The following is an 11,359-nucleotide window of genomic DNA, read 5'->3' on the forward strand; positions in this document are numbered from 1 at the left end:
AAATACATTTTATACCAAAATAAAATAGTTAATATTGTTAAAATGGTCAAAGTAGAAAAATAGATTATTTTCTTATTTTTAAAATGTTAATCAGAAGAAGACTAAAATCTTCTGCTAAGAAGAATCCATGTAATGCTGATGCATTGTCATCTTAACAAACCTAAGATAAAATCATAAATGGACATCACAGGTACTAAATTGGTGCATGCATAACGACGAGAGAAAAACTACAAAACCATATTGTAAATAAATATTTATGTGTATGTATCCATACACACGTATCAAAACCGGCAAAGGGATCAGAGTGGGTGTGGTCCAAACAAGGATCAACATCGTTGTTGTAATTATCCTCTTTTTTTGCTGCTACAATGTTGTTGTTGTAATTATCATAATGATAGTGACATACACATGTCCAAAATATTTATAAATGAAATTTGACAATCGTGAGAGTCCGTTTGGCACTATTTGTGATCAATATACTTTGACGTTGTGGGTTGTGGGTTCGAGTAAGGCATTGTCTATTTTGTTTTCCCTCTCAAAACCTGTCTATTGTCTTCAGATGGAAAACTAAAGAAGCGTATGCGTATCCATCCATCTGATATCACCATGAACATTGGGAAAGGTGTTCCTGTTCCAGAATGTCCAATCGAAACCTTGGTAAAAGTATTGTGATTTTTCCCCTTGGTTTACCTCCAAAATAGAAAAAAAATATTTTATAAAGATATTACTAAGCTATGTGAGATGTGACACTGCAGATGGAAAGACGTAAAGCATGACAACACAACACCGTCACTTGGCTAGCTTTCTGGAATAATCCTATCAACCCAAAAGAGTTCAACTATGTATTTTTGGCAGCTGGCAGTGCCTTGAAAGGTCAGAGTGACAAGGAGAAGTATGAGAAAGCCAAAAATCTTACGGTAGGCAGTTTTCATTTTTTTTTGAAGCTTGTGCTTACGCTATTACTGTTTCTCTTTTCTAGCAACAGATTTCTTTTTTCTAACTGCAGAACAACATAGACAATATAAGAGCAACTTTCACCAAAACTTTTACATCTAAGGATGTTACAAAGAAGCAAATTGCTGTCACTACTTATCTCATTGATAAACTGGCGGTTAGGACTGGAAATGAGAAGGTAAACTTTGATTTAAGCTTCGGTTCGGTTAGGGAGCAGGATTGATACCTACCAATAGCTAATATAAGCAGGATCATGAAGAGTGTGTTGCCTCCCAACGGAATGATCGGTAAAGATGCTAAAGATACAGTCCAGGAATGCGTCTCCGAGTACATCAGCTTCATTACCAGGGAGCATGTTGTTTCTTCTCTTCAATTGCGTCTGTAACACATAATTTTTTTACTTTGGAATTTAGATTATTAGGTTAATTTGTAGCTTAGAAAGTCTTTACCTTTTTATCTGATTTTCGAATTTTGAATTTCTGATTAATGCAGAGCCAGAGACAAGTGCCAGAAAGAGAAATGGAAAACTGTGAATGGTGAGGATTTGTTGCGGGCAATGTCAACATTAGATTTCGAGAATTACTTGGAACCCCTTAAAGCTGTACCATGCGAGGTACATGGAGGTAGGTTACATTTACTCTTAACCCCTTTATTTTTTACAGAGCCTATTATAGTTCCACAGATTAGTAAGTTACTCGCCAATGGAGATACTAGCAACATTTTTCTATGTGTTTTGTTGTTGGCAATCTGCTGTCAACAGATAAAGTTCATGAAGCATAACGTCGATGCAGTCTCTTTGCAATGGTGTGATGCCTTCAAGCAAAAGCAAAAAGCCAGTCAGCAGAACATTTATTTTGAGAAAGCCAGGTTTAGTTTTTATGTATTTTAATTTTACTGGAACAAAAAGATTGAAAGATGAAAAACATTTGACTTTGGCTTAGATACTGAGACATTAGATAAGACTTTTGTAAAACCAACACTTGGTTCAGCCTTTTAATGACTGGTCAAATGCTGGCAACAGAGGAGGTGATGGGTTTTTATCAGAGGAAGAGATAAGGGCTACAAGTAATAAAACGCTTGAGAACGAAGATATACAGCAGTTGATGAGGTTTTTTTCTTTCTCATATTGTGATTGAGAGAAGATGGTCAACAACCTACAATTTTAAATTATTATTTGTTTAAAAATGCTCGAAAGTAAATAATGTGAAGTAGAGCTTGAATGTAAACAAAGAGAGCATGAGGGTTGATTTTGTTGTGTGTTTGTATTGGAAAAACAGGTGGTTGTTCTTAGCGTGTCTTCACTGTCCATGTAGAGGCTGTGAAGCAAAGTGAAGAAACATCTATCTATAATGAAGGTCAATCTCTTCTTATCAACAGCTCTTTTTTTCTTTTCTTTTCAACATGATATCCACAACATATACATGTCATTGTGAATGGGTTTAAGGTAATTTATGATTGTATTGGGCAAACACTTAGGTGTGACGTCATTCAAAACTAATTTTCCTTTAAAGGTGTGTGGCTGGAGACATCAATCCCTTACAAGTAGTGGGTTGTTTCTCAAAGGTCAAAAATACTCAGCTCAGAGCGGTACCACCTCCATCATCATTTTCAACGGTTATTCCGGAGAACTAAAAACACAAATTTTGAGTATTTGTATTCACTTTATCTGATTTGTTATGAATCGAATCAGTGGTAAAAGTTCAGAGTTTCTTACTCCATTTTCAAATGTTTATGTGAATGATTCAAACCTTTCATTTAGTTAATATCATTTCTTTAACTTTATGCTATGTAATTAAGGTGTTGGTCATTTAGGCCACCCACGTTTGTCTCACTTTAGCTTTTGGCGATTAGTCAATCCTTTGATGTTTTTCCTATTAATTGTGATTGGTTTCTAAAGCAAAGTTCGTCATCTTTCTACCATACAAATCTTCGAAATCAATGACCACAACAAAAGAAAAAATCACAAACACGGCTTACATACATTCATTTAGATAGAGTAACGGTGTTCAATCCACATGTCGGTTCGTTTTTTTTTTGTTTTTGGTTTTTCAGTTTATAAAAATAAGCTACCATATTAATATCATATCTAATTTGGTTTAGTTTGGTTTATTTACTAACGATTTTCGGTTTATTTGGTTTTATATTGTTTTTCATTTTTACTATTAAAAATATAAATAAGAAAACTATTAATATCATAATAGTATTAAATAACTATATCTTAGCATAAATATGTACCACTGAAAATATGTTTTATTTAATTTAATGAAAAATGAGAATTTTTTAAACTTAGAAAAAATAAAAGAATTAATAAAATCAGTGTTTTCATGTACATATTACTAATTTTATTATAAATTTCGTATATATGTATAGTAGTATACTAACATATTTTATTTAATTGGTTTCTTCGATTTATTAGGTTTTATCGGTTTTACGCCGAACCATATTCAGATACCGTTATTTCTTAAATTAACATCCATTCGGTTTATTCGGTATTACCAAATTCAAATTATTTTTTCTATTTCGGTTCAGTTTTACTGGAACATTTTAAGTAGAGTAACATCTATGTTGGATTGGTAGAGGATGTGACTTTAGTTATTTTGGTTTAGAATGTATGTTGTAAGTTTTTTTTTCTGTGACTTTAGATTAGATTGATGTAAATTTATATCAATTATTTTCAAAATACTAAATGTATATATATATATATATATTAAAATTATTTCCAAAACCAATATATTTCCTAATTTAACTTTTGGGGTGTAGTTTTAAATTATTTTCTTAAAAAGTAATTGATAAATTAAAATGATTGTAAAAATAAAAAGAACAGTAAAAATACTCAGAGCACTTACCAGTTACCTCTTACAACATTTATGAAATTTCTGAAAATGTTCAATAAATCAACTGTTTACCTTTTATCAAGGTGATAAAATTATTAGATCCAACACTTTTGAAATTGTAAGAAAATTCAACAATTTTATCTTTCATGTGTATTTCTAGAGAGATTGATTTTGTTGGGAAGAACTTAAACTCTTAGTCACTAATTATACAATACGAATCAGATAGAATGAACAAAATAGTTAAGAAATCAAAATCTTAAATTATTGGAGTTTTAACTAAATTTAATGTAATAGTATTTTAAATAATGTAATATGTATTTTTATCCATATTTTTGTTTTAAATTCTAAGATGTGAAACTTCATTTTAATAATTTATATTTTCCAGAGTTTCCAATATATATTACATATTTAAATATAAATAATATTTTAAAATAAATTAAAAATTTATGAAATAAACTCGGGCGTATAATAATTTTTCTATTATGAACCACATCAAAAACTTTATTCTTCGGTATACTTAAATTTTTCTTACATTATTTATATGCAATCCTTTTACTTTTTTTTTTGGTTACATGCACTTAATAACTACCAAATTTCAAATAATTGTATGAAATAGAATACTCCAATCCAATTGACAAAAAAAAAAGAATACTCCAATCCCAGATAAAATCCAAAACTTATGATCTAAAACTTAACAATTTCAACACTTATCCGCGGAGATCGAATCTAGTATATATAACGGGGACTTTCCTCTCTTCCAAGTTAGGTCCACGTCAGATTGTTTTTAATGTTAGTGGGTCCCGCATGATTTCCGGTTTGTTTTGTTTTGGTCGCGATGGTTTGGCGTTGATTTCGATTGTCCGTGTTCGTTTTAAAATTACCTCAAACGTTGCGTTTTGTTAGTTTTGTGAGTTTTGTGCTATCGTCGATTAGGGCTTGGCTTATTATGTCGACCTCTCCGTTTCCTTCCGAACCATTGTCCGTTTATCTCCTTTATCACAGCGTCAAAAGATTCTTCAGAGTTGTCTTCCTCCGATTTTGTAAGAGGAACAAAATCTTAGCCAACAAGACCAATCTCGCCATGGCAGACGCTCTCAGTGCTCTGCAGATCGTAAGTTTTCTTCCTCTTTTCCATATCCATAATTTTCAAGTCATTAGTACGATTAGATGAATCGGAGATCATGCTTTGATGGTTTTAGTAAGTCAGAAATCGAACATGAGAGTATGATTCTTCTTGATAATTCTGATTCTCAGATTCTTATATCACTGGTTTAATCTGATTCTGTAAATGAATTTTGCTTTAGACCGTAAACTTCGTCTTAAAACACTCAGTGACTCTTTGTATATTCAGTTGCAGTTTTATCTTCTTCGATCAGTCTGCCATTCAACCTTCTATCAGTCTTGGTCGTATAACATCTCCTCGAAAACGACTGTGAGTTTTGGGAATCACACTTCTCTTTGTTGATGAAAAGGTAAAGCCATCGTTGATCTATCACCACTTATCTATTAGAACAGTCTTTAATTGATTATCTAATTGTTGGTTGAATTATATAATCTGATCTCAGCAATGATGTGGCAACAACTCGAGTCGTGGTCCGTCTCCTCATTGACCCGTAAGCAAACCACTCAGAATACAATTCCCAGTATTACTCTATATTAGCTGCATACATAAATGATTATAACGTATCGTATACCATAACTGTTACAGTCTACTTATTTTGTTGAACGAGGCTGTGACAACGTTTAGGGGCCTCCTGAAAGCAAGGGACAATCCCAGTCTCTGATGGTGGTTACTACAGTTAATCTTAAGAAAAAGATGTCTTCTCATTTGGAGATCTAACATATGTTTTTGTTATACGTAACTTAAAATAGCATCTTCTTAAAACCAAAATTTTCAGGTTCCTTATTAGCTTCCTTACTTTTCATCCTAATTGTGTTTACAGCTAACATTACATTTAAAAAAAAAATATTATTTGAATGTTGTCAGGCATTACTTTAGTCATGTTAAGCTCCATGTTATAAGTTTTTGTCATATCAGTTTGGATCTTCCCTCACTTTCGATTATATTATTCCCCGATTATGATTTAATCCTTTTGTTTTTTCTACCCTGGTAGGTTATGATCTTTACCAAGACCGATTACTTTCAGAATCTGGCTCAACCGAAGATTTTGCAAGAAGGTTTAAACTGAAGGTATTTTCTGATGCTGAATCTTGCCAAATAGATTTAGTTCTTTAGCTTTTCTCTTAATATGTATGTTTTTTCTTCCAGCTTATGTTATATATGTTGCTATAAAGAAAAGAAGAACCTTATTTGTAATACAGCATGCGAAAAAATATTTGTAAGTTTCTGATCCTAGCTCTGTTTGTGTAACTTGATGCTTTGTGTTACCATAGTGATTAAACCGGAAAGAGTTGTTTATTTGATTTCAAATAGATGCGAGAGTGTTTCCGTTTTTGTTAGTTATAAAATCATTAGGTCCCGTATGATCTCATCATTGACAATCAGCCTGAGGTGGGTTTATCTTAGTGTAGATTATCTTTGCTTATTCCTAATTAAATTAAACACCTACGTAACTTTATTGCAGAAGGTCACCAACAACATGCTTCCACTCAGTGAAGGGCATTGTGGATTATCAACAGCACCATCCAGCGAGACTGTTGTTGCGCGAAGGTAGGCATGGGTTGTGACATAGCGACCCCACTAGGAATTGAGAATTGTGAAGCGTTAACAGGATTATCATAATTTATATGTTGTTTACTCAATCCATTAAAACATGTTCACTGAGAAACACATGGGGCTTCAACACAGCATTATCATATCTGTATTGAACATTGAAGATTTCACACTTAAAAACTATTTTAGAACCCTCTTCTATTATCTAAATGGCTGAAATCGTACATGACCTAATGATTTAATAACTAACGTCGCATATATTTCAAAACAACCCTTTTCAGTTTAATCACTATGATGTCTGGTTCACGCACATGTTCCAAAATATATATTATACTTTCAAACTAGGTTGAGACTGCGCATTGCGCAGGGTGAGAAAGTTTAATAAAAATTTAATCAACATACATAATCTATATAATATGCAATAATATGTAAAACAATAATGAAAAATAAAAAGGATGCATCTAATCTATTAATTTAGGGTTCTATTTTTATCTACTATTAACAAGTCATAGTAGGACCACTTAAAGAATTAGTCAATATGACATATTTGATTATTTGTATTAACAATAAACCAACTATAAATATATTAATAATAAACCAACTATAAATTTGATTTTTTAACTATAATAAAATCTGTTGAGAAAGAATCTAACAAAATCTTAGTTTAAAATTTAAATATTTTTTTTATAAATAACACATTAATATATTTCGAAATTAGTAATATAATATTATTATAAGTAAATTTAACTAAAACTTATTATAAAAAAGAAAATAAAAAATTCTTTATACTAACTTTTTTATAGATTCTATGATATATTCCGTATTATATAAAAATAGAAGTGCTATATGAATTAAATATTAAAAATATATTAAATAGGTAAATTAACAAAAAAAATTATTTTATTTTTTAACTTAAATAAATTATTGATCATCATTATAATGGATTAAACTTCGAAAACTATATAATACTTTTATATTAAAATAAATGTATTAACATAAGTTAAAATTTTATATTTACAGCCATACATTATCTTTTTATTTATTTTGAAACTATTAGCAATATATTGCTTAAAAATGTTTATATACAAAAATATAATAGTATATAATAACCTTTAGTTCATATACTATTTAAAAATATGTTATTAGTAAAATATGAAATTTCAGTAATTCATTTAAAATATTAGTGACAAAAATCAAAATTTAATTATAAATTTTATTTTATTTTAATTGTAACAAAATTTGTTGATAAAAGAATTAAAAATATCACCAAAAATTCAAATATTTTATAAAATAATACAGTAATGTAGTACCAAAACAAATTCAAAATTCATGTATTATTCCAAACTCAAATAGTTGTGTAATTTTCCAAAGTTGTCTCGAAAAAATATATTATTTTGAAAATAAATATTCAAACTCAAAATGATAATTTTTTCAAATTTTACAAAAGACAAAATCATGGATAATAAAGATTAACTTTTTGAAATGTACCTGAAAAAAACTAACTATATATGTTGTAAAAATTTAAAGTAACCTAATGGTTTGACGTCTTAATTTAAAAAAAAATAGAACTTAATATCATAACATCCAAAACAAATATCCTATATAATAAATTTAATAAAATAGTATGATAGATACTACTATGTATAAAGTTTACTAAAACAATAGGATTATATTATTTAAAATAAATAAATCCCGTAAAATACTAAAATGAGATATGTTAAAGTATATTTTCTTAAATACAACATGTAAATATAATTATTTTAGTCATATTTATTTTCTATAATATAAATAAATAAAATTTAAAAATGTATTATATGCAAAATGTTTAAATTAAAGAAAACAACATAATTTGAATGGGGTTCTCTATTTGAGTATTTCATATTTTTATTTTATTTTACCTAACTCGAAAATATATTAGTAAGTAATAAAAATCAATAACAAAGTAAATTTTTTTTAAAAAACCATTATATATTAATAATACTGAATAAGAAATATAAACAATAATATGATATAGTAATACAATATATAACAATAAAATAGAAATTATATATTTAAAACATTTTTAATAATATAAAATATATTTAAAAAATATAAATATATCCGCACGAACGTGCGGGTTAAAATCTAGTCTAATCTATTAATTTAGGGTCCTATTTTTATCTACCATTAGAAGTTGTTATTAGTTTTTGGACCTATTCATTTCTCTAGCCTTACCACACCTAAGACTCACCTAAAAACACGTTGCATAATATTTACGGTATATAGTCACCAAGTCCAACCGAAACTAATTTAATCAGACCGTATAAATCTGTTATCCAATAGATCATAATAACTTAGTTTAACGAAACACATATCTAATCAACTAATCTATGGCTTTTTTAACATTTCCTTAATTTTTCAAAATATTTACAGGAATGTCATTATCATCTAATCTATTATATTAAAATAACATCATGTTGATAAATTTTATGTCCAATTATGTATTTCATTTATTTAAAAAATTATTCTATCAATTTAAATTAATATTAAACACAAATATAATTAAAAACACAAATATAAAAATTTAATCTATTATAATTTATATTAAAACAATTTCACGGCCTATTGATAAATTTTATGTCCAACTATGTATTCCATTTATTTAAGAGATTATTTTATCAAACTAAATTAATATTAAGCACAAATATGATCACAAAAACTCAAATATAAAAATTTAATTTTTCAAAAAGATTTTAAACAAAAATTATATCCGCCCTTTCGAAGGGCGGGTCATAATCTAGTAACATGGTTATTTGTTAGTATCGGCTTTAAAACTTGATTATAAAAAAGATATCCAGCGGACCGAGATTCAACCAACTAAGATTTATATTTAGGAAAAATATATTTTATGGTGCTTTGTTTTTCTGATGAAATTGCAAGACAAAATTTTTAGTTTTAGAAAGGACTGAGACAATATCGTGTTTACATAATTTTAAAAATCTCTTAGATTAAGATTTGAGCTATTAATGTAGCTTCCATATGTTGTTACATCATATCATTTAGGGAATAACCTATATTAATTACATGGAAAAAAATCAGTGAACTTTGATTGGAATAACAAATCTACATTGAATTTGCAAACTTATTGCATAAGTTGACTTGTCAATCAAACCTAAGAAATTTCATATTAAATTTATTATTTATAGTAACTATATTTTTTTGAAATATTCACATAATTAAAATATACATTCTCTTGAATAGTGTATCTAGCTTGACAGTTAGAATGAATATACGAAAACACCATGCGTCCAGATTGATACAGTATACAATATCAACCACACAACATATTCATGTATTAAAACGACATGACATTTATTTGCATGAATCAAAGAAAACCTTTTGGGTCTGGACCAAATTCGTCCTATCACTAATATGCAGTTTATTTTATATACTTAGCTTATTCAAATGATTTTACTATCGGTTTTGACAGTCACATGGTTTACTCAAATGTATATAGTTTCCACCATTGATTTTTATATTGATGTGTCACTGTACTACTGCAAGAACTAAAGTTTTATTGTATATTGTGAGTTTTTTGAAACCAAGGAAACAATTACAATGACAAACGAAAAGTTAAAAAAATACAATATATGCATTTTGTTTTGAATTTTTAAACTTTTACAGTGATCTACAAATAATATACTGTTTTCAGTTTTTCTGAAGTTGATATTGAAATAGACTTATACTGCAACTTAATTCAATTTATTCTACACTGTACATTTTGTGAATGGTGGGTAACAGGAATCAAAAGCTCAACTATTTGAACACAAATAATATTCACATGTTCTGTTGTTGTTTATATCTTCGAGTAAAGTATTGTTAATTGAACGTTATTTCACCATGCCCATTTTTGTGTATGTGGGAATTTTTATTTAACCAATACTGAGAAAATGCAAGTGGCACTCAATAATATGAACCAGTACGAAGTGTAAGCTCATGAGTTTTCCAGAACTGTTAAAAAAAGAAGAGGAAAGTAAATAATGACAGATCAAATTTAATTAAGGATAGAGTACTTAAATGTTATACGCATAGTTTTGAGCATAGTTCGACTTATATTTGGTCCGGCGAACAAATTATGAGTGGCATGACATGTAAATTCTCTAATAATTAAAGAGTTTTAACATATTGAAGGTGAGAGGGCTTAGTAGAATGACACATCAGCTGGTTTAATTGTAATTAACTTACAAAAATAAGGTTACTTTATCTCTAATGTTTGTCAATTAATAATAAGGGAATTTATGTCCCAAGTCTAATAAAATTGACAGGCTGGAGAAATAAAAGACCAAAACTAAAACAGCTGTACAAACCTTTACAAGAAAAAACAGATCTTCCAGTCAATTATCATTGAGGAATGTAGAGTCGTTTGAGAGCTGAAATCATTACAATTGTATTCTTCTTCCTAGAAATAAAAATCTGAAAAATTGTTGTATTTACTATTTACCTGTGACTTCACCGTAAACCAAAGGCGAAAAAGTCACCTGTTCTCACGAAAACACCTAAAACAAAACTTAATATATATATTACACCAACTAAAGAACAGAATCAAACACATGTAGAGCAGAAAAATCAGAGGCTATTCTCAGCTACACAAAGGCGGCAAGTTGACCAGTTGACCACCAACTCTTCAATATCGTTTTGTTATGTACTCGGCTAAGAGCCAACACCGCTACAGGTCAAAAATATTAGCATTTGTATATAACAACACCGTTCATTTTCTGCTCATTAAAGCCCAAAACCATACTGTATATAGATTTGAATTTTTTTCAATAGTTTAATTTTTTTTATAATTTATTTCTGATTATTTATACACATCAACATACACTAAACAAAATAAAAATAACTACACAATTTGGAAAAA

General features: G+C 28.8%; 1 protein-coding gene and 1 long non-coding RNA gene across 8 annotated transcripts; both read left to right on the top strand.

Moving 5' to 3' along the window:
- The first annotated feature begins 487 nt into the window (after positions 1-487).
- LOC130502187 (uncharacterized) lies at positions 488-2,959 on the top strand. Of its 5 annotated transcripts, none has more exons than XM_056996922.1 (8): positions 488-657; positions 756-917; positions 1,007-1,132; positions 1,204-1,309; positions 1,447-1,821; positions 1,976-2,062; positions 2,232-2,309; positions 2,431-2,959. In XM_056996922.1, exons 4-7 carry the CDS (start codon positions 1,248-1,250, stop codon positions 2,284-2,286), a joined length of 579 nt encoding a protein of 192 aa, XP_056852902.1. In that variant the 5' UTR covers positions 488-657; positions 756-917; positions 1,007-1,132; positions 1,204-1,247; the 3' UTR covers positions 2,287-2,309; positions 2,431-2,959. The 5 variants fall into 5 exon arrangements, 1 of the variants encoding a protein (XP_056852902.1); XR_008940141.1 differs by having other exon boundaries at positions 493-657; positions 1,447-1,577; positions 1,715-2,062; positions 2,466-2,737; XR_008940144.1 differs by lacking the exon at positions 1,976-2,062 and having other exon boundaries at positions 498-657; positions 1,447-1,577; positions 1,715-1,821; positions 2,431-2,732.
- A 1,717-nt stretch (positions 2,960-4,676) lies between these two features.
- On the top strand, positions 4,677-6,651 carry LOC108838909 (uncharacterized). Of its 3 annotated transcripts, XR_008940147.1 has the most exons (6): positions 4,677-4,899; positions 5,140-5,260; positions 5,354-5,401; positions 5,903-5,979; positions 6,058-6,127; positions 6,374-6,651. It is a non-coding gene; the product is annotated as an uncharacterized LOC108838909 (long non-coding RNA). The 3 variants fall into 3 exon arrangements; XR_008940146.1 differs by having other exon boundaries at positions 4,679-4,899; positions 5,903-6,127; XR_008940145.1 differs by lacking the exon at positions 6,374-6,651 and having other exon boundaries at positions 4,687-4,899; positions 5,903-6,205.
- Positions 6,652-11,359: the final 4,708 nt, after the last annotated feature.

The sequence above is a fragment of the Raphanus sativus genome, unplaced genomic scaffold, assembly GCF_000801105.2.
Source record: "Raphanus sativus cultivar WK10039 unplaced genomic scaffold, ASM80110v3 Scaffold0429, whole genome shotgun sequence".
Taxonomy (NCBI): domain Eukaryota; kingdom Viridiplantae; phylum Streptophyta; class Magnoliopsida; order Brassicales; family Brassicaceae; genus Raphanus; species Raphanus sativus.